General features: G+C 44.7%; 1 protein-coding gene across 2 annotated transcripts in view; it reads left to right on the top strand.

Annotated features, from left to right (window-relative positions):
* The window catches only part of ARB2A (ARB2 cotranscriptional regulator A), a gene marked incomplete at both ends in the record, with an annotated part of 249,791 nt that extends 226,096 nt beyond the window's left edge, over window positions 1-23,695 (top strand). For both annotated transcript variants that reach the window (XM_082013150.1, XM_082013151.1), the window contains one exon: window positions 23,553-23,695. In XM_082013150.1, coding sequence (XP_081869276.1) covers window positions 23,553-23,695 — 143 coding nt within the window. The remainder of the gene's footprint in view (window positions 1-23,552) is intronic.
* Window positions 23,696-23,899: the final 204 nt, after the last annotated feature.

Raw genomic sequence — 23,899 nt, 5'->3', positions numbered from 1 at the left:
GTCACAGCATTGAACGTCTCTCAGATTCTTCCAGCGCCCCGTGTTGTGTCTCATTTAATAACGCAGTTATAATATATTTGTCTACTTTACAACTGTATTTGTATTGGCATATAAAGTGTGCAGCAGCTGGGAGCTGCGTGGGGGTGGCAGAAAGTTATTTGATCTACAAAATCAGTTACCTGTCACTCAGTTGCCTTTCACTGAAACATAATAAAGAATCATTATGGGCCTATTAGCAGTGCTGATGTAAATGTATTTTACGTGCCATTTTCAGATCAACAGTTACCCACACGAAAGTAAAGTTGTTAAGTACAGCCTTCTTTGTTCAAGAAGGCAAATCATAAATCAGGCAGGATATTAAGCTTATGAAATGTAAATTCAAGACCCCAAGGGTTTGATCTATCGGGTCAGCTTCAGCTTAGGCATCGGGGGCTATCCTTCCCATCAATAATCAGTAAAGTCATCTGTGCTAACATACTGCTTTCTACCTCTGTAACACTGTTATGAATGCTTCTTAAAAGGCTTGGGGAGGCGGGGGGAAGCAAGCCTTTTAATATATTTAAAAAACATGAAATTAAATGGCTCAGGCTGGATTAGGAGAGTGAGGGGATAACTTGTTGCACACAGGTTTTGTATCTCTCGTGAGAATTCTTTTCTTTTTCATTGTTATTAATGATATCACATTTTTGTGTATAATATCGACGCTACTGAAATCACTTAACGGCTTTATTTGCCGGAGAGAGCCTGTCTAGAAAAAGAAAGTTGTTAACACTAGTATTTTGAAATTCACCTCACGTTCCTTGTTACTCTTTTAGTTATTTAAATTCCATTTTGAAAATTCCCACAGTTTCAGAATCTAAGTTTCCTCTTGATCTTACCGATGCAGTTTGAAGCAAGTGTCTTCAAAGCCACCTGTTAAGTGCACTTTTTGTCTCTTTTTTTATGGATTGGCAAGGCCCACACTGGGGATAAGAAGGAAATTTGGAAAATGGTAAAATGCCGGTTCTTCGCAGTTTCGCTTTGCCTTCTCCTGCATACTTCTCAAGTTCATTTTATTGGTCCCGTGGTGATGAAACACAAGAAGGAACGCTGTGCATCCCAGCTTGCATTCGGTGTCTGGGAAAGGAAAGGTTAGGCAACTTGGTCCCAAAATTTACTTGGTAATACCCAAAAGGAGCTGCCATGGGGAAAGGGCAGGTTACGTGCAGGTAGGAATTCAGGTGGAGCGTTTGGCACCGTGAGATAGCAGCTAATGGCAGCAGTGAAGGCTACAGCTTGGACGAGTCTTGATTTAATTGGATTGATAAAAGCTATGTTCTTAGCTGCAAGCCTACCTACCTGTATAGTATCCTTAGTTCTAGTGTGAAGTAACCTTATCAGTATAAAAACACATTTTCTGAAAGGTATGTTGGCAACCTGGTCTCAAAAACACTTAGCAGAGTTAGTAGAGGGATGTGGGTTTTTTCAGTAATATCAACCTGTTTGTGTAGTAACAAGTGAAATATTTGGCAGTTCTATATGTATACAAATATGCTTCGTGTGTGGAAGTATGAAGCATAGTACACAAATATACCATTTACTTAATATAAGCAACCACATTCTGTGGCAATTTTCCTAAGAATATATTTTATACATCTGTGAGGATAGATATATGATATAATTATATGACAAATAAAAATATTTGAAGGTAGCGAACAGATTTGTTTATATGCATAGTCATTTACTTACCAGGATAGCTGATCTCAAACGCAGAGTTCTTATTTACGTCGTGCCATAAACAAGCATTCATATACGTACAGAACTATACATAACAAGAAGGAGCAAGTATCGCTGCTAAAAACAAATCTTTACTTCAGAGAACTCGCTCTGTGGCGTACGTGGGAGCTGTGTCTGAAATTATGGCACAGATTGAATGAACACCGCAGCACCAGTAACGAGGTGCGTGACTTCTGTGGGCTCTTAGACCGTCTTTACCTTACAGGCAAGGCATGTGCCTGATGTACACTTAAAAGCGGGCAGGATTTCGGGTGGGCTTTACTGCACAGTTGTGCGTGGGAAGCGTATATACAGTTGCACGCCTGGTTTGTGTTCGCGGGCATTGTGATTTATGAGCACAAATAAGTAAATATGCTGGAAATTATGTATGCATTTAAACTGCGTGACATTTAAAAATTTGCATGCTATTTGCATGACATTTAAAAGCTGATCCCACCAGAGCAGGCCCTGCTACCCGGTGGCGAGGAAGAAGCAAGGGAGGTCATAGAGCTAAAATGACTTTTGGCAACTTTCCCCAGTTGAGGAGAAATGGCTGCACACGATTTTGTGCTTTCCGTGACGTATCGTTAATTAACGGCAAACAACCCTTGTGCGGTTCTAGATCTGAGCTGAGTTACTCCCTCTAAGCAGCCACATTTCACACTCGTGCAACTCAACGGCACAAAGAAAGTTTTGTTCTTTATTATTATTTAGTGAAGGCACAAAAGCAACAACAAAACTAACGTAACGCCGCAAAGTCAGTGTAACAGTAATTCTTACAGCTGTATGTCTCGCTGTTTTCTGGATTACTTTGCAAATAATAAATCAAATTCCTCCTCAAGGTGACATGTCAGTAATTTCAAATTTGATTAGCTTTATATGAAGGATGTTGATACATTTCTACATGAACTAATCTTTGATAGCTCAGCAGACTGACAACCTTAACACTTATCATGCCCCTTTGTGACAGTGTGGCATACTGAAATAACGTTAAGCTACTTAAATCTATAAAACCATGGGGATTCTGGTTGGGGTATGGCTCAGCAAGCTTGACTTTGGCCTGCTCCTCCTAAGAGGATCTGGGACATGGAATACTGTTCAAGAATTCTGCTGTTTTATTTTTAATGTCATAAATGAAAACAAATGGGGCTGAAGGGGAACATCTACATCATCCAGCAGTACCATGCCTCATAATTTCAAGCTTCCAGGTGAAGGAGATAAATCCCAAGGGATCCATAGGACATTTGATCCCCATGACTGTAGAGCTGTGAACCGTGCCACAGGTAAAGGAAGGCAAAAAGCAGTGCTTAAGGACTACTACCTGATGTGGAGTATTTCTCTGTGGCTGGAGCTTTGTGAAAGTGCCAGCTTTTTGTCACTTCATAGTTGAAACTTCTTACAAATTCACAGCTCAAACATTCCATTTCGCAAAAGTGCCGGAGAAGAACAGATTTATATTGCCACTTCTGTAACGATTTATCTTTACTTTCTTTGAAGAGTCTACGGGGGGGCTATGTGGATTGCAAAGTTGGCAATTTTATCAAATGAAGCAATTTTCCAGTATTTATTTTTAAAAAGTGAAAAGCCAAATTCTTTGAGTCTTGTTTTTATTCTGGCTTCAGATTTTTCACACTCTTATTCACACACTTTAGCCACATTAAGTAAAAATCTATGTTATATCAGCAGATGTATCATCAGCCCTTTAAAGAAAACTCTCCGTTACCTGCCTATTACCTGAGAAGCCTGCCAAGTTGTCTGCTGTGCTTCATGACATTATTTCAAATTTGGGGGAAGATGTTTTGAAGGGGAAGAACATGAAAAACCCAAAAGCATTGGTAAAGCCCAGCGACTGTTGCTCTACAGACTAATCTGTGTCTTGCGCACATTTGGCTTTCTGTAACGGGTTAGCTTCTCGGTTTGTAGTTTTAGAGAGTTAAATGTATGGGATATAGCTGTTTAAGAGAGAAATGTTTGTGCTAGTGCCCAGTTTGCATTCAAGACAAAGGGAACAGAAGAGTTCTTGTCCTGAAAGTCTGACCGGTAATTGGAGGGGTTTTACTCAACGCTTGAGAAGCTGATGCACAGCAGGGCACCGTTAGGGCATATGTGTATATGGCCATGATAGCAGAGACAGCATTTTCCTTCCATATTGTCTCATGAAATTACAAGGGCACAGGTAGGTGCATGGGTTGAGTCTCAGCTGGAAAAAAATCAAGGTGCTATAACATTATGACAGTTCGGAGCCGCTAAGAATTGGGATTTTGACATTAGCAGTTTTTGTACCGCACAGAGCAAAGGTATGGCATCCTGTGTCGGTGAGCCAGAAATACTCCTGTGAGTATGTACAGCAACATCCATCATTGCCACGTCCAGGAGGTATGTTGTGATGTGGCACTAGCAAACAGAGCGACAAACAGTAGTTGGTAATATTTAAAAGATATTGGCCATAAAACATGGATAAGAGTGTGCAACGTGTTATCTGAACGGTAACATGATGCAAGAGCAGTATAATTGTCGTAAATATGCTACCAAACGTGAATGTTTGTACAGGTGATTGCCTCTTTGGGCAGATTAATTCTTTTGTAATTTGCCTGGCCTGTTACATATTTCGTGTGAGTATTAGGTACCCGCTTTTGAAACAGAACCTTTTATGACTTGACTGGACTCTTCAGATTTTCTGCATTTGAAATTGATCAATTAAATTGTTGTTTGGGGGTAATTGATTCTGTTTGCTGTGGAGTGGCCTGTGGCTATGTCGCCCTTCCTTTTTATCTCATTCAAAGAATACTATCACGTTAGCACAGAAACGTACGTGCTAACAGCTGAGGCAAGGAAAGGAAACAGTGCGTGGTTGTTGTTCCAAAATAAGTAACTCATCATACGTCATGGCATCATACATTATACAAAGTAAAAATTTTGATGCAGTGTTCTTTCCTATAAAATTATAATTAAAAGTACCATTGCTATGTTTATGATGTCTCATATGATTCTTCGTACTGTATTTTTCATTAGTTCATTTTCTTTTTTTCACTGTTCCGTTAACCAAACCCTAAAAAATAAGGAACCGTTAAGCAAAGCCATGGCAGCAAACTTAGGGGATGAGTCTACAGGTGCATGTGATGTGATTACAGAACAATACTGCCTTTAGTGACCACCCATTCTTAGCTCCAACAATGCATGAAGTGTTTAGAGTTTCGGTTGATTAACGCTACCCACTACTCTGCACGGTGACAGACCAGTTGCAGCTTGTGCTAGAGCAAACAATGACAAAGTACAAACGTTCTGTGTTTTATATTTTCCTGCTTCTACGTATGTTGTGTCCTTCAAGGGCAGTTTGACCCCTGCAGGGAGTGCAGCTCCTCAGCACCTTTCTTGCGCCACTAGATTTGGAGAACTGTGGCTTGTGCATGCCCAGGCTGAGCTGACCTGTGATGTCCATCACGACTGGCATGTTCAGCCCATCACAAGTGTTTTTCAGCTCCTCTACTAGTTTAGATGCTAATGCTTCAGGAGTTTTTGGTGGACAACCTTAAGAAAAAGTTGCAGGTAACTGATTATTTTGGCTTGACATGAGGTTTATTTTGAACAGGTGGGAGACCAGAATAACAGACAACTATGAAACAAAGATCATCTCGCTTAAGTGGTCCCTACAGGAGGGATTCTGTTGGTGCACACAATATAATTAAGGGATTCATGATCTCTTCAAATTGCTGCCGGTCATCATAGAATCATAGCATCACAGAACAGTTTGGGTTGGAAGGAACCTTTCCAGGCCATCTAGTCCAACCCCCCTGCAATGAGCAGGGACATCTTCAACTCAATGAGGTTGCTCAGAGCCCCGTCCAGCCTGACCTGGGATGTTTCCAGGGACAGGGCATCTACTAATAGAAACACAAAGCCTTCAGTTGCCTTGTTGTGTACCTCATTCATCTATCTTTTCCTAACAAATCGTTATTTCTATATTATCTCTCTTACTTTAAGGCAACAACAGCATAATGCAACTACAGTCTTGGGTTGAAATAACGGTTACCATCAGGTAGGTTAAGGCAAAGATATGACTCTTAAGTTAGTGAATATGAGTGACCATTAGAGGTAGCTTTGCTCTTCTTCCTGGCTGCTGCGAAATTAAGTGACCTGGAAACTTTGGATGTAAGAAACCACGAGCAGTGCCTTTCCACTGGTAAAGATCAGAGAACCAGCTCAACTGCGAGTGATTCAGTGGTAAAAAATCATTGCTTGCAGTGAGACTCCTGCCTGCAGATGCTCCAAGAAACCCTCCTTGCAACTTGGGAACTCCATAAAGGTTTTTTCCCTTAATGAAATTAATTACCTATTAATGTTCTTTAAAATAGCCATTACTTTTTGCTTTAAATACCTGGGGAGGGGGGGGTATCCCAACACTTAATTTCATTCACTACCCATGTAATGTCCAATATACATTTCATAGCATTTGTACTACATGAGTTTCCCATATCCAAGCTGTATTACATTTTCCTTCATTAACTCGTTGTACTGCATTATAAATGAAATTATGTCACATTCTGCTGCAAACGTCCAGTCTGTTTGCACCAGCTCTCTCCCAGCTAATAGCTGCGGGTCAGTGGAGGAGCCTGGTGGAAAAACACACAAGTGATCTTCAAGGGCAGCACAAAACTCTATGCAATATAGACAAAAAGCTGTACCAGAGCAGCACCAATAAAGCACCATGTGTGTCCCCAGTTTCGCCCCTGAGCCATTTTGGCATTTACCAAACTGAGTGTCCTTAACTTGTCCCTTCAGCATGTGTGCTTCAAGTATTCTCTTAATGTAGTTTTCTGTATGTAATTTGTTTTCTTTAACCATGGTAAAACGAAGAAGGGAAAGTTTATCATGTGATGCTCTATTGATGCAGGTCAATTGCAGAGGTGGACATTTCAGATCCAGAGTTTGGGCTCAGACACGTGGGCTGGTGAAGTGAGGTAATGGAGCCGAGAGTATTTGAGTAGTCGATTGTCACCTTCTCGATGAACCACAGCTGAGGGAGAATGAAGCACTGACCCAGAGAGTCCGTACTGTCCTTGCTCGGAGAGGATGAGTCTTCCAGAAGGCTGCTGTCAGATAGTTTGGAAAGTCGTGTCCCCCATCTCTGCATCCCAAGCTCTCTTTGCAGCCAGTGCCCTGCTTCTCCAGGTTTAATGGTCTTTCCTTTACCTGCAAACCCACCTCCCTGCTGTTCCCATGCCTCTTCTCTCTCGTCTTTTTGCATGGTCAGTCCCTTCTTGGTCCACTCTTCTCACTGCCCCCCCCAGACTAGTTCTCTATTTCCATTAGGCTGCTTTTTTTTCCCCTTTCTCCTACGTTTTCTTCCCTGCATTTGGAGCCCAGGACAGCACACTGCCTGCGCTTAGTTCCTGTGCCTGATGCCACAGTCGCCTGCAGCATCTGGGAGCAGCAGCTGCAAAAAAAAAAAGTCTGGCTCAGCCCCGTCAGCCCTGGGCTGGAGTTTGCCCATTGCAAATAGCATCTTCAGAAGAGTCTTTGGCCAGTTTGGCTGCCAAATTCTGGGGAATCTGTGCTGAGCGTATGCAAATTAGACTTTTCAAAGGCCTGTGACTAGGCAAAAAGCTGGGTGGTTTTTCATGGGAACTGCAAAAGGACAACAGGGACCCTACCTTCCAAATTTCAGACCGTTGCTGTGAAGAATAGAGATGCAGGAGCTGCTCAGCGAAATTCTTGTAACGCTTTCTTTTTCTTTTCTTTTCTTGTTGTTTTTTTTTTTCCCCAACAGGGGCAAAACATGTTTTTCCTCAACCTTATTTCCTGAAGTGACTAAATCCTTTTAGTTGCAACATAAAAAAATAATAATAATCAGCCTGAGGCAGAGACAGAGCATGGGAATTTTCATCCCAAATACTTGGCAAAATTTATAAGCAACTGAAAACAAGCCCTTATAAAGGGAACTGTTGAGATTCCCAACTACGGAGGACCTACTTGCGCTATACAGAAAAGTCAGATAAGAATATCTCCATGACCCGTTTGGGATACTAAAACCAATTTTAAAGTATCTGCTTTTCATATTTCAGAAATCCACATTAAGCACTTGGTTTAACACTTCTGAGGCCATACCAAAACTGCTGCATCTACTTGATTTGCTAAGCATGCCTGTCCTGGATTTATTTTATTAGTTTTGTTGGGTTTGGGTTTTTTTACTGAATCTCTTTTGTTGTGAAACTTAATTTCAGTACTTGCACACACGTTAGAAGTCCAGCCCAGTCAGCAATGCGCAAATGGCACAAAGGCTACAAGGTGCATCCTTACTATCTCCTGGGCAGAAAATATGAAAATAATCATGAATGATGTGGTTCTTCATTCACACCAGTGGCAAAAACATTTCCCACCCTGCACCCCTGCACTTAGTGTCGTGAGGCAAACCCTGATGCTTCCACCTACTGCCTGATAATTAACCTGGAGAAATCGTGCTGGTGGGTGGGATGCCCTTCCACCGCGGGGGCTGTGGATCTGCGTTCCCCACTTCTTGCGAAAGAGCAGGAGCGTCTGCTCCCCGTGCGGCGTGGGGCCGGGTGTCTTCCACGCGAGGGCTCTGTGCGGGGCTCTGCAGCTGCAGAAGACATGACCCTGGTGAGCAGGCTTCCCTGCTCCTCTCCCAGCTGCAGCTGCTGTCATGGTCCTGCTTCGCTGAAGGCTTTTTGGCACGGAGGCAAGTCCCATGGAAATGTGTTACAGCTGTATTTTCGCCTTAGCGTGTGAGCAGGGAGAAGAGGTAAATCATGGAATCACACAGAACCACAGAATCATTAAGGCTGGAAAAGACCTTTAAGACCATCAAGTCCAACCGTCAACCCAACGCCACCAAGCCCACTAAGCCGTGTCCCGAAATGCCACGTCCACACGTTTTTGAAACCTTCTCTCCTGGACCCATTCCTCCCAGAGCTTTCCTCCCCATCGCAGACGCCCTGTTGCACAGACCTCAACGTGGGGCAAAGCTCCCTGAGCTGCCGGGCTGCTGGTTTCCCCAACTTCACGAAGGAGGGACGCGCACGGGAGCAAACCCTGTATTTACAACATCCCGTCCCCGCCGGTTCGCGCTCCTTCCTCGCTCGGCGTCGGGCCCGTAGGCTTCCAGTGCGTCTGAACGCAGCTCTGGAAAAGCAATGCTGAAACACGTGAAAGTTTGGAATATTTGCGCTGTAAAACTCCATGGGGTTCCTGCGGAAAGTAACAACCACGGCTGCAGAGATGCCAGTGCAAAGCACTTGTGTCATTCTGGTGCTGGAGCTGAAAGACATGTCAAAACAGATGGGGTTGTTGTTGACTGCAAGTTCTTTGCTTTTTAGTCAGTCATAGATTTTTCTCTTTTCACAACAGACTGGGGAAAAACAAAGTGTTTTCTTAATTTAATACAGCAATATATTGTGGTTATAACATTTCATTTATCCCCAGACTAACGGGGAATGTGTTGTATGTGTTCCAGCCACAGTGCAAGTTTTCCTCAAGTGCTTATATATGAGCTCCCCTCTAACTTCCCTCTACAGGAGACTTGAGTTTTCATATTAACTCGTTGCAGGATCTTTTATGAGCAGTGGCTGTCAAACTGTGCTTGTCTGTGCATTTGTGCATGCTGATACTGCTCTCATTTAGACTAACTCCAGCTCCCACCTCAATCTCGTTTTTCCCCATGCAGTTTTTCCCCTAATATATCAACAGTTTGTTTTAAACTTGTTTTGAAAAAACAACCTACGGTGGTTTAGACAAACCGAGCCAAATTGGAGCAATAAGTATTAAAAGATATGCACGGGGCACAAACAAAAGAATTCCCCAAATGTATTTAAGTGATTTTCTTCCTGCTTTTTTAATATAATGTTTGTGGGCCAACTGTGGCAATAACTGATAATTTTAATGCAAGATGGCATAATTCCAGTTCAGTGATTCTTCAGAGAGAAATTACCCTGACAACTTCTTTTCATTTTGTTCTAATTTTATGGAAAAAATAAAAAAAAGTTGAGATTCTCAATGTAAGGAAAAGAAAATAATTTGTATCACCAAGTTTTGAAACTCATTTAAATATTTCATCTCTCTTCGACTTCCAAGTATACTTTCCTGGCAGTTTCTTATATTTCCATCTCCAGCTCCCGAGGTTTACCATCTTTCTAGCTGGGAGAGACTAACGTTCTCTTCAGAACCCACTAAATGCTTGGCAAAAGATCTCTACCACAACACGAGGGATCTTGGTTGCTTTTTCTGGGAGCTCCACTGTCTGACTGAGCAGCACTGGTTCTTCTGGAAGACTCCACATGGAAAGATCAGTTGTTAGATTAGGACTGTATTTTGAAATGAAAATTGCATTTGGAAATGCACCAAGGTCATTAAGCTTCATTGTTTTCTGTCTTCGGGTGTTTGGGGTTTTTTTTCTGTCTGGCTGGTAGGAGAATCATAAATTGTTACTCCAACGTTGAGATGACAGTGTCAGCTTGAAGATACGGCTTTGGAGCTTGATGTTACTTATTTTATTTTTTTTAAAGGGTAATAGTGATTCAGTCCCTACTTTGGAATAAATACGGTCTCCCAAATGGAGCTTATTTAATTACCGCAATGGTTAAATTAAATGGTTAAAAACTTGGCCGCTCGGCAATGGGATGATTAAAACTGGGTTAGCAGAAAGACCCTGATCTCGGGGCTGCTTTCTGTCTGGTGGTGCTTCTTCTCCTGTGGATGCAAGGCAGGACATGACCTGCGGTTCCTCCAGGAGGAACCCTGTCTGTCCCTCACCCTGCGGGTTCCTGGGTCCTGCTGGTCCTTCTCCAGCCGCAGCTCAGCAGTGGGGCCCCAAAAAGTGAGCATCCCCTGCTTTTAAGGGTTTGTTTGGTTGTTGCAGGGTTGGTTTTTTTTCCCCCTTATTGTCAACTTAATATTCCCCTTCACGTTCATCCCAGACTTCGGAGTTCTCCCTCCTGCTGGCGGCAGACCCACCTCCCACGCTCACGCTCGTGTGTCTGACTCCCGCCGGCAGGGATGTCAGGCGGGGCGTCAACGCGTCCCGGCGCGCGGCGTGTCTCCTCGTCTCGTGTCTGCCTTCGCGCCTGCCTTCGCTCTGCCCACGTCCCCTCTGCGGCTGCGGTGCCAGCCTTCCCCCCCGGCGCCCGGCGCGAACTCACCGCCGCGGGGCTGGCTGGCTGCCCTTGCACCCCGAGCGTCGCCCGGGGCTGGTTTTCGGCGGCGTTGGGCAGAGGTGGGAAGCGAGGCACGTGCGCAAGGGAAGCGTCTCGAGCGCTTGCAGACAAAGCCGCCGTTTGCTGCAGCAGGGAGGAGGGTGAAGCGGGGAGCGAAACGCAGCTTTATGGTCATTAATCTCAAATGCTCCCTCTAATGACATCTCTGAGGTTAAGTCACAGGAAGTGTGATATTATTCAGCTTAGTTAAATTTAGTGTAATTCACATCTGCAAAGCCTTAGTGAATTAGTGTTTAGTCTAAAATTGCCAGTTTCCATGATACGGGCGCTTCTGAGTACCCTGCATTAAGTCTTGATGTGTTATGAATTAGGGTGCAGAAGCCTGAAATCCATGCGAGGCACCAAAAAAACCCAGGTTTCTGAGTAATCCTGAGGCAAATATGCAATCAATTTAGTTTGCGACAGTAGGCAGCTGGGATGGCACCCGTACAAAGCATTATTTCCCGCTTTATTTGCTCTCCCAGCATAGACGCTGGGAACGGCCACTGGAGACAGGGTCTTTTGCAAAGCCATGTTTATGGGCCACGGCGTTTGCCCGGCGTAGCTGATCCTTGCCGCACACTTCACCTCATCAGGCTGTAATAGGTGCAGACCTGTATTGATTACCGTGACTTGCAGGAGAGAAAAATCTTTGCACTTCAGACTGGGTATAAATTATAAATAGCGTCTCCAAAGGCTGTGAGTTTCAGAAACGGCATTCTTCTGAGACTGACGCATGTAAAGCTGTTGTTGTCGAGGTTATTAGCTTTATGATTGCAGCACGGGTGTACTTGACCCACAACAATGATCATTGTCCATAAAATCCCGCAGTCGGGGCTCCATCACCTGCCTTCTTCAAGAATGTTCATTAGCAACGACCAGCGAAGGTCACACTAATAAAAGAAGGTTAACGCTCACTATATCGATGTAAATTCACTGGTGAAACAGAACTGTCTTCTTGCCATCTTTCTCCCTAATACAGCTATGCAGACTCCTGTAAGTGGGTCAAAGAGGTCTTAGGTGTATCTGTGTGTGTAAATATGTATTTGTGTACATATATACACAGCAGCTGAAGAAACACAAATGAGGAAAAATGTGTCTGGTATGGGTTAGCCTTATATGACTTACTGCAAGTGCACGAGGGTTATTCACACCTCAAATTCACAAATTTTTTTCCAGTTTTTTCCCCAGCAGATTTTTTATACTTACTCAGCAGAATTAAAATTTTATCAAAATCAACAGTCCGTCAGTGGCTCCCAAAACTTGAATTTTTAACTCCATTTGTTATGTGGTGTTTGTATTCTCATGGCCCAGCTCCATCTACCAGGTCGTTTTACAAACTCAGATGTGTTTGCTTTCCATGAAGTCACTGAAAAATGTACTAAATTTCCCATGAAACCATTATTCTCACCTAGAAGATCAGGACCTCGTTTCTCTGATCATTCAGGGTAAGGCTGCCACGTTTTCACGGATGTGTCCTATTTTACTGCCCTCACCACCGCACCTGGGTGGTAGGTGCAACTTGTGGCTGGGTTTTTTAAATAACTGCCAAAGCCAGATCTGAGACTTTCTTTTCCTCGTAAGAAAGAAGAAGATGCGGAGAGGGAAGATGTGTTTGTTGGGCTCCTGCCAGCACCTGGAGGACAAAGGTGTTGGTGAGGAGACTGGATGGACACAGCAGCAGTGAGCTGGAGGAGGTCTTGGTGAGACAGGGTTGAAGAGAAGTCAGGAAAAAGGAGAAATTGGTGGGCCATGAGGACAGGAGAGGTAGGGTCAGTGGATAGATGAGATGCAACAGGATCAGGGCCAGGTGGTGAGCAAGAGTTCAAGAAAAGCTGCAAGATGAGCAAGTTGGGGGGGACAAATTCAAAAGTGGATGTCCTGGAGAAGTAGATGTGCTGGAGAAATAGATGACCCAGAGAAATAGATGTCCTGGGTAGAAGAAAAACAGGCAAGGAGTAGGCAGAGATACACAAAGCCTTGAGAAGGAGTGAAGAGGTCATTCTTCCCCATGAGCCTTGCACTCCTACTCAGTTTTACGGGGTGAGGGGTGGCTCTCTATCTGCGTGAGACCCATGAAAGTATTTGCCCTGTCAAGTCTGAGGTGTTTCTGAGCATGTACAGAAGCGCTGTTGTAGTAAGGCATAAGCTTTAAGGTCAGGAGCTGAGGTGTCTGTGGAGCTTAGACACCTCGGGGGGTGGTAAATAGCTGAACCAGGATTTTTGGCATTACTTTGGCTGTTAAGTTTCACCTCTCTTGATGTAAGGGGGGGGGCCTTTTTGGCAGCTGGTGGCACCTGGAGCAGGTGTCCAGTGGGAGCAGGAAAGCGGGTGGATGGCCCCATCTCAGCCCTCCCCTTAGCTCATCCTGTTTACACCTTCCTGTGACTGTGTCCAGGGGGAGGACTGGACCAGCTGGAGATGCATTACTCAGCTTTCCCCCAGGAGCAAAGCTGGCATTACAGAGGCAGCACCTGGCTTCTTGGGTTTTTCTTCTCTTAGCCATCACAAAATTAGCTTCTGAAGGAAAATCAGGAAACTGCCTTTCCTGTGGCAGCTCCAGGGATGCTGTGCACCAGAGGACTAAGCAGGAGATGGACAGTGAAAATGGCACATTGGATGGGTTGGCTTGGCTTGGCTTGGCTTGGCTTGGCTTGGCTTGGCTTGGCTTGAGTTGGGTTGGGCTGGGTTGGGCTGGGTTGAGCTGGATTGGGTTACGTTGGGGCCAGTCATAAGATGAAACAGACAGGTTAATCAATACCATTCCTGTACCTATGAAAATACTCTGGGCTCGTGTTGACTGCAGTCTGCCTACACAGATACAGCAGGGCACTTATAATCCAAGCAGAAATTTCAGGGGGTGAAAAAAAAATACCTTTGAAATGTTCCTTATGCGGAAGATTATAAACATTTTCCACTGGGGTGGGAGTTAATTTATTCACTAAAGGCTTGCCATGTACGAGTTCAGATTCTTGCTGAAATATAAAAACATTGGGCACTTCCTGAGGTGCCTCACACCCCGTGTGCATTCCCATTGCAGTTTGTTTCTTAGACATGGGCTCATTCCTGTCCCTTGAAAGACCACCTTTATTTCCACAACTGCCTACGTCGGCATCCACACTGGTCTCCAAGCTCCGCTCCTGGCATGAAAGGGGAGAAAATTATATTCAGCTGCTTTATTTCAAAATCGCTTTATTGCAATTGCAAATCTGTGCTTATCCTGCTAGTGATTAAGGGCTTTTTCCCATTTTTATTAGATGGGGTGTCTCTACCACCACATAACGCAGGATTTTAAAGCGTTGCTGCCCTTTCTAGCTGCTCTGGGTGCAGGCACTGCCATTTCCACAGCATTGCCTTGGCGGCTGTGTTTTTGGGATGTGCCAAAGCCAGGTCAGTTCATGCTCATGCTGCTGGTACAGCTGTTCCTCGGGTGATTTACATAATTTAATTTGTTTGTTGGGTTTTACAAATCTGTGATGTTCTCCACTGAAGTAAACTGACATCAGCATTTTCTGAATTATTTCCAATATTCTCCATCCGGATGTTTGATGGCACAATTACTATTTAGGAACAAATAATCATAAAATGCCATGGCGGAGAGTAGCTATTTTCTAAGTGCCCAGTCCTTCCACACGTCCAGTCCTGCCATCATCAGTGAAACTACTTGTGTTAAGTAGCGCTCTCCCAGGTTAGCAGAGCGTGCCAGCAAGGCGTACACATTTTGGAACAAACTCAGATTTAAAAATCCACCCTTTAGTACTTTGGATTAGATTAAGTTCCAGGTATTGCTGCGGTACTTCTTAAATGTGTTTAAATGTATTTTATAAATGTTGTGTGCTTGTGAACGCCAGCAGTGTTGCTCGGTGAGCAGAGGTCCAGCCTTGGGCTCGGCAGAGCTCGGGTCCGTTCCTGGTGCTGCCACTGGTCTCGGCTGAGCCTCCCAGTCTGCAAAAGCACGGTAATGATGACTTCTCCCTTAGAAAACTCCACTAGACATGCCCTGGGAAGGCAATGAGGAGAAAGAGGTGCAGCTGACTGCTTGCGTGATGCTGCAGCATGTTAAGATGTCATGTAAATTAGTATTTTTCAGGTTTATAACCTGTGGAAGCTTTGAAGCTAAAATACTTGTTTTTCAGTGGTCTCGCCCGAGAAGCCATGTGGATGTACGTGCTCTCGGGAGGTGCAAGGTTTTGAGCAGGTCAAAACTTCCTTTATTTAAAAGATAATTTTCCTTTCTCCTGGTTGAGAAAATGATGGTTTTCAAATGCTAAATACTTTATTTGTGCTCCTGGGTGCAATTTCGTAGAGATTTTTTTTCTAATTCATGATAGGGGAAAATGCATCTACATTTAAAAAATCTAGTTAGCTCACTAATGTACATTATTCAAATGCTTCAGAGCTGCTATGATGTACCTTGCAAATACAATCAACTTTACATGTCGCCTAAATAGAGCAAATAAAGTCACAGACTATTAAAAGGCAGAGCTGGATGGAGACTCAGGGAGTTGTCTAATTTGCCCATACTACCCAGGGTGAGGTCAGCTATACCCATAATATTCCCAAGAGATGGTTGTCTAACCTATCCTTAACTTCCAGTGGTGAGACCCTGCACCTTCCATAGGTATGGTCTTACCCCAAAAACATCTTTGTAAGATGTAACCTGAGTATTCCATCTCACATTTGACAGGTAAAGGATTTTTATATTTGTCTTTAGATACAGGTAAAATTGTAGTTAATAGATGTGAAGGGGGGGGGGTAGACATGGGTGTTACAGCTATACATACAGATAGAGATACAGATATATAGGTGAGGTAGAGGAAGAGATAGAGGTGGAGGTGGAGGTGGAGGTGGAGGAAGAGGTAGAGGTAGAGGTAGAGGAAAAGGGAGAGGAAGAGAGAGAGGGAGAGAGGTAGAAATATGCAGATACACAGATGTATAAATATAGAGACCATTTCAATCCTTGCCCACTTCTCTCTGCATGCAACGCCACCACCACCTTGGCACGAATTTTGAGGGGCTCGTAGTTTTTCACTGTGGCTTCCTTTTGTTTGGCAGCCCTCGAATGATGCTGGGGCGAAGGCTGCGTTTCTGCATCATCATCCTCGCGGTTGCCTGCGAACTGCCAGGGTCCCAGTGCAAATTTGGGCTGGTTTAGCCCCAGCTGGCTGCTGGCAGCTCTCCTGCCTGCCCATCACCCTTGTCCTTTGACGGGTGGCCAAGTCTCTCCCCTTTCCCTTCCAAAAGTGGGGCTGCGGAGGGCCAGCACCCCGGAGAGGTATTTGTGCAAATGGTGCCACCCGGGGACACCCTGCCCAGGTCTCCCATTATCCAAGGGGTCTGGATCTGGCTGCAGCATCTGGTCAGTTCTGCCTGTGCCCACAGCCAGCCGGTCTCGTGGTGTTCGTTGCGCAGGTGAGACCAGATCTACGTGGGTTTGCCCATTTGCCCGCACTCCTGCCCCTTTGTGCAAAAGACTTCTTGTGAAATTTTGGACCCAAGGACACATTTGCTTTTCTGGACTAGTCACCCCAGAGCAGCAATTCAGACCAGCCGGCAGCCTGAGATCCTGTAACTCTTCTGTCTCTTGAAATCCTATTTAATCAGCCTGCATTTTTAACTGTGATTTCTTCCTTTTTTTAATGCGGTGGTGTGCAATGTGTATTTCTGCAACTATGTGCATTGGTATTAAAAGCAGTTCTGTCCTGGACACAGGGCACTGCCTGGTTCTTACTGGGAAGGCCCTATGAATGTTTGATACTCTGTTCTTTTTTCCTTTTTTAATATATACTCAAATGAAAACAACCTTACTTTTGGTGAGCTGTGCTCAGGAAGGAACAACCTTACAACTTTCAGTTTATTTGGCCAGTTAGCGCACAGAGCAGCAAACAAATGACCCGTGCTCGTGGGACTGCCTTTAATATTTAATGAAGAATAGTGAAAAATGACAGCTGTGTTAGCCTCAAATCTCTTTCCTGCTTTGCAAACCTTGCTTTGCACTGAGCTTTTGCCTGAATCTTTGCATCTGTTGCTCGTGGGGCAAGAAGAATTTATCACATTTTTGTTACCTTTTTAAACCACTTGCTTCTTGTGAGTAGCTGGTGTGTTGTAAATGAGGGGCAGAAAAAAGCTGATTGCAAGTACAACAGTTCAGAGGTAATCTTTGTTCTGGGTTGGAGGGATGCATGTTGCTCTGTTTCCATCGTCACGCTAAAGATATTACAGATAATGAATGTCCAACAAAAATAAACACTGGTCTGTGTCACAGGAGTTAATAACCAAGTATAAAATATTTTTAGTATGTGTAGTCTATTCTCTAGCATTGCCACAAAGGTTCCCACAATTTTCCTTGGATGAATATTGCATCTAAACCAGCTTAATGTGTGTCTAAGCCCCCCTCATAAGCTGTATTTCATTTCTTCAGATTTCTTTGGTTCTTCCCTCTTGCCTCCTCCAAAGAACTCATTTCCCTATGCAGTTGCTTTTAGATTATTATCATGTCAATGACTCCACAAACTATTACTTCTTAGCCAAATTAAGCACATCAAGGTTTGGGGGTTTTTTTTTGTTCTTGGTTTTTTTAATGTCCCCTTAGAAATCACTTCTTTCATTTTATTAATTAGTGTAATTGGTGTATCGCTTGTTTCTTAATTTTGACTAAGCTTTTAACTTTTCTTTACCATCACAATGTCTAGAAGCACATATGCAGAAGTTCCTAAGGTCATTGATTCTCAAAGCTCTTGAGCTAATGGACTCCTTCCCAGTTTTTTCCCAAAGCTCTCCTCCTCCCTGTCAGAAGTATTTAGTGGTTTTAAGCAAGGTATATTTTTTTAATCTCCTGTTTCCTTAGCTCTACTGATGAAGCTGTGAGAGCTTCTGTTCTGGAGTTTGAGACCTGGAGGTTTACATCAGCAGAGCAAAATGTTTGCAACAGACACAATAGTTTCTTCCTGTGGAGATCCATAGGATCCAGGAATCGTAAAAAGGGAAACCTTATGAATTAAAAACAGTTTTGTCATTCCTGATAACGTCTGATGCACTCAAAGGTAAAAAAAAAAAAAAAAAGTTAAATCCCTATTTAGAAATAACTGCATGATACAGATGTCATTTAATAGCATCCAGAAAGGTGGATGCAGCAGAGGCAGGTTGTGTCTTTTTCTCACACGTAAATGCAGATTTGAACACATCATTACGCTACTACAGACTTACAGAATTACAGAATTACATACCTAAGAATTGAAGTCTTATGTGAAGACCTTAGTGTGTGTATGTGTGTAGATAGTATGAGAAAGAAAGAAATTGCCACTAATACATAACTTTCAGGAGGAAAAATCCTTTCTGAAAGGCGCATTGCACTGACATTCCCCGGTCAGAAGGAGTTGGCTTGTTTGTTCATTTGTTTGTAAAGGAAGAACGAATTGTGTTGTGTTGCTTCCCAGAGTTACAGAAACAAGGATAAAACCCGTTTAGTAAGTTTTCAAGTGCTTCTGTTCATGCAAATTGCCCCTGCATCTCACTCTTTGAACCATGCAAGTCAGGTTTTGATAAGGCTTAGGGCCTTTTGTATCGGTGTGGCTTAAATCCTAAATGTTGCAGCCACCTCTGCCAGGGTTTGGGGACAAGACTGCAAAGCCTGCGTCCCGCCCGGTACCGGCACTGACATTTTGCAGCGTGGCAGCGTCCCGGTGAAACCAGTTGCAAACTCCCCGCCGAGCGAGGCGGTGGGCGAAGAGCAGCCCCGCTCTCCGTCCCCCGCGGGGAGGGACCAAACGCCGAGGCGTGGAGCACCCATGGTCCGTTCTGAAGCCCACGCCATTGAGAGACAACCCGCCACTCAGAGAAGCAGACCCGGGGTCAGCTGAGATTTGTGGAGGAACTTTCCAACCTGGAAGCTTCCCTCCGCAGGACCACTGCGGCGCGGAGGCGCGTACGGAGATCTCCCTGCGGACGCCCATCCCGATTTCCATCTTTTGCTTTTCCCTTTCTCTATTTCTCCCTCCCGTTTAGGCTGCCCGTTTTTCAATTATTATTTCTCTGCCCCTTCTTATGTTTGCTTTATCTCCTATCCAATATATCATTGCCTAATTAGTCTAATTAACTAATAACCGCTCTGATTATTCTTTCAGGTCACTAATAACCACGTTTAAAAGACTTGAGCCATAATACCAATCCCTCTGGGGCTTCCTAGGTATATGTGCAACCCCGTACCGTTACTGACCATTTATCTTCTCAAGTCTCTAGCCACTTCCCCAGAGGTGCACCAGCGCCCATTGCCAAGGCAGTCTGGCACACTGTACGTTGCCTCATAGATGCAGTGGTACGCCTTTCTTCAACTGAAATGTGGTGACCCTGCTGAACCGTCATGCTGTTCCAGACTTGCGGTAGAAATTGTAGAGAGTAGAGTCCCAAACGGCGACCCAGCAAGGAACGGTGATGAGTTGAGTTGACATGAGATGCTGAGTCTGGACCCAGCGAGCAGAGGTGCCACGTGCACTGCGGGTGCTGGTGGACGTGCTGCTCGCGGCTGGATTCGGCACAGGCACGGCACCGCACAGTTGGGAGCTGCCTTACCATAAATCTCAAGTATTATGAGGTCTCCTGGGGTGAAGTAAAGCGAGTCATTTGCAAACAAGGGGTAAAGGTGGCTGCAGCCCCGTAGAGCGGTGAAGGTCATAATTCCCCGTAAAGGATTCCCCATGTTCCCACCGCCCCCAAGTTGTCAGATTGACCTGTGCGGAAAGACGCGGCGACGGATAAATCTCTCGCCTGCTGATTTTTGTGATTCAGTAAAGCGGTCAAGTTTGGTTTTTACCTGTTCATGTCAAATCTGAGCCTGTTCTCTTCTAAGGCTCCTGTTGCCCTGAAGGCACTTGCGATTTGTTTTTATGTTGATCTCTTACTTTACTAATATTCAAAGGTAAATTTTACATGTGGTAGTTTCAGTTAATCCTCCTTTTCTCAAATTAGCATTGTTTTTCTTCCCAACCCAGCTCTCTGGTGCCTACCTGATTGTGCATGAATTCTCATAAATAATTGCCAGTATCTCAGCAAGTTCATTAACTGATTCCCTGAAGACCCTGAGATGTGTGTCATCCAGACCTGATGATTTGTATATTAAATTTTTGCAAGTATTCCCCTACCTGATTTTTTTGTATCAACAACCGTATTGGCAAGTCTTCATTATTTCTAACTGTCAATATGTCTTTGTGGTGGTAGGTAAATTGATTCTGCAACTTGTTCAACGTTTTACAGTCATTACTCGTTTCACTTCATGCGTTATTGGATCCACCTTCTCTTTGGAGCTCCTTCCCAACGAAGTTCTCTGTGTGTTAAAATATCCATCCAGTTCTCCCTACCTCTTTCCATGCTAGCAGCTGGGAGGTCACTCTTCTTTTGTGGAGTTTCTCTCATTTCTCTTTGTGGGGCTGCGAGTGTAGGGGATTGATTTTTGGTTTTTTTCTTCTGCAACTGTAGCCTTAGCATATTTTAGGATGTTCTAGCTGTCTCCCACACTTAACAGTTTTTATATGTCTTTTTATTGCAACATGTTCCTAAGATTTCTCAAAGAATTAATGTCTGAAATCACTATACGTTGTGCAACAACCCATCACTTAATACGGTATATTGAATCATGGGGTTTAGCATCACAGCCATTGAAATTAGTGAGTGCTAAGGGCATCTATACCTTAGAGGACCTTGGCTTTAGTATAACTGCTTTTTATTATCCAACTATCACAAACAATTCTTTCTGTCAAAAAATAGATGGCTGCTCATGCATTTAATTTAGATTTGTCTACTACTAAATACACAATTGAGATTGCAGTCATCAATGATATTTTTCCTCCGGCGAAAACCTTATGGCCAAATCTGCCATCGCCCTTAGGACATAACTCCTCTTGCTTCTGTCTGATTTTCCAAGCCTGTGGTATATAAATCATAAATGCACAGTCTGTGCAGTGTTAAATTTTTAGGGCTCTCCCTTTAGTAGTAGTTGAATGTGAATATGTAAGGACAAAATTTGACCTTTAAATGACTATAAAGGGCCAAGGCAGATACTTGGCAAGCTTTTCTTATTGCAATATTAATCAAGCAAAGAATCATCATAATCCTGGAAACTAAATAGCCATTGTAGTGATTTTATCACCAGGGAAATTGTTCATCTGTCAGTAAGATTGTTACTAGGAAAGGGAAAATAGGGAGTGTTAAAATTGCTTTAGACCGCTGAATCATTGAGTCCCTCCAGACTCAAAGCTTGAATTGTTTTTTGAGAGGGGTGGGTTGAGAGGGGTTGCTGCAGGAAAGCTGTAGGTTAATCAGTTTCAGTAACACCAATGAATGTAAGCCTGATCTCTCTTGAGGACATGAGGAGAGTGCATGAGAGAAGGCAGGACGGAGAAAGGGACGGAGAGGCTTCAGAAACTTACTGTTTTGTCATTTTTTTGTTTCTGGATGTCCCTTTCACAGAGGAGGAAGGTTGTTGATAAAAAGAAAAAGAAAGAAGCGGGGGGGGGGGGGCAGCATAATGTTCACTGCCTATATTTTCATCTAATTTAATCCAGTGGATATTAATGAGGATGAATACGATCAAGACAGAAGGAGACGGACGCAGGCAGGCGGGAGGGACAGGGACGTGTTTGTGTGGGAGCATCCTTGCGGGGCCCAGAAAGCCGCATTGGAAGACGTTTTGCCTCTTGGGGCTCAGCATGACGTTACTGCACGCTGTGAGGGGGGGTGTCTGAAGGAGACCTACCTGTGCGGGAGTGTCCTCGGGGTGTGCTAGGACAGCCTGTCCCTCCACGAAACAGGCTTCGGTAGATGACGTCTCTGCTGGTGTCATTGCGTGGTGGCAGAGGGCAATTGCATGTGTAGCCAACCGAGCCATAACCTGAAGGATAGGTCTGTTGAGCTGTGGGTTGTGCTGGAAGGGGAGCTTTATCCTTCTGCTGTGGTGGGACACCTCTGCGTACGGGATGATGCCGAGGTGGGGAACAAGCATTGGTTGGCGAGTGTGAGTGTGGGGTGGCTCTCCATAGGGAATGGCGTAGATGGTCAGCATTGCAAGCCACCGGTAAGGTATGACGGAACTGCCTCCCAGCAAAGAGGGTTTGCACAAGGACACATGAATTTGGAGGTTGAAAGCGTTGGTATAAAAGGTGCCTCTGGGAAATTTGTGTAAGGTGTTGTGAACTATCTCCATACAACGAACGCAGAGAGGAGGGGGGGAATCTGTGCGTGCACGTGACGTGGACCCTCCTTGTACAAAAACGTCTCTTTGTGTGGGAAGTGGTATCTTTCTGTAGAAGGCTTTTGGGGGGGGTATCTGATGGCTGCCTGTGAGGGGGCGGGGGAGGGAGACGTGATGGCTAGCGCCTCCACCAAAGACTCTCTGGAGAGAATGGCACGCATGGAGCCACCAAGGATGCACCAAGGATGGGTACACGGGGGTGAGGGTCCCGCCGGGGGCATGAAGGTGGGCACGTGGGCAACGCCGTGCCAGAGCATCCCTCCAGGGCAGCCGCCCCACATCCCTGGGGACCGTCGGCCTCCCCACGTTCCCCTGGGGACCGCCGTCCGCCCTGCACAGCATCGCTCTCCACTGGGCAGGCCACGGCCACCGTGTCCTTCATTGTTGTCACCCCCAGATTGTGATACTGTCACAAAACTGTTGCTAGGCAACAAATGTGGTTACCGGGTCTCAGCGAATAGCTGAAGGGGAAAGCGAAGTGTTGCACCATTGTAGAGTAACCATAGCAATGACCTACTATTACAGACTAAAGAATTATCATTAACAATGTTAAAGTATCAAACAGAGGCCCGGGATCCAGAGACTTCCAGGCAACATCTCTGCATAATTGGGTTACCCAGGAAAGAGGTCCTAACTCTTCTGCAGCCCTTGGCTCCCTCTCTCCATCGTCTTGGTTTTGTTTTGGGGGTTGTTGTGGGTTTGGGGTTTTTTTTTTTTGTTTAAATACAACAAATGCGCCATGCGTTGGAGGAGATACTTGTAAAACCATAGAAGGGCCCACCAAAAAAAAAAAGAGTTGAAGGTGAATCTGCGTGCAGAGGGAAGAGCTCAGCAGGAAAGGTCCACTTCACTTGCCTCCACGTCGTGTATGGGGTTGTTAGGAAGGGATGCACAAAGGATTCCTCCACGATGCGTCGGTTGTTGCTCAGGTCTGGTGTTCTTCTTTTGGTTAAAAGTGCATATACCAGGCTAAAAGCAATGTAAAATGAAGAAGAAATAATACAAAGTATGCCAGTCCTGAAAAGTAGGTACTTTTTTCCCCAAGGTAGGCCGGAGAGGTGAGGTGCTTTCACAAAGCTTTTCTTCACAGCATGCTTTGAGGTCTCACTTTCCCAGGCCCGAAACGCGTTCAGGGTCTCCGATCTGTCTGTGCCCATGCATGTGCATGTGTCTGTGTGTCTGTCCATCTGTGTGTGCCGCTGTTCCTGCCTAGCTGCCCCCCAGGCTCAGCAGCGGGGCAGCCCCAGCCCCTACCCCAGGCTCCCCCCAGACCAGCCGCCAGCAGTTTTATGGCTTCCCCAGGTTTTGTTTTAACACCTCTGCCAAACTGTCACCTTTGTATTTTGCAGGTACAGAGCGCCATGAACTAACTTCCTGGAAGAGTTTTCCATCTATTTTCAAGTTCTTCAGCGAGGCAGTCGAGGCAAAGAACAGTTCAGTGAAACCAACTCCAACACGGCGCTCCAGCAGGATAAAATATGAAGAACTGTAAAAGGAAGGGGGAAAAAAAAACCAACAAACCACCACCACCACCACCATCTTCGCTGCTTGTTTTCTGCAAGCAGTCTCCCAGCCCCTCATTAGATTGTTTTCTTCCTAGAGCACAGGGTCGTGATGTATACATCTAAATAGCGTTTTGCATTATTTCTAGATGAGTGCAACTGTCAAAGAAATATGGGTTCACTGGTTGTGCTTC

Source organism: Phaethon aethereus, assembly GCF_964289735.1.
Source record: "Phaethon aethereus genome assembly, chromosome: Z".
Lineage (NCBI taxonomy): Eukaryota > Metazoa > Chordata > Aves > Phaethontiformes > Phaethontidae > Phaethon > Phaethon aethereus.
The sequence above is the reverse complement of the archived record's forward strand: the minus strand, read 5'-3'. Positions and strand labels throughout refer to the sequence as shown.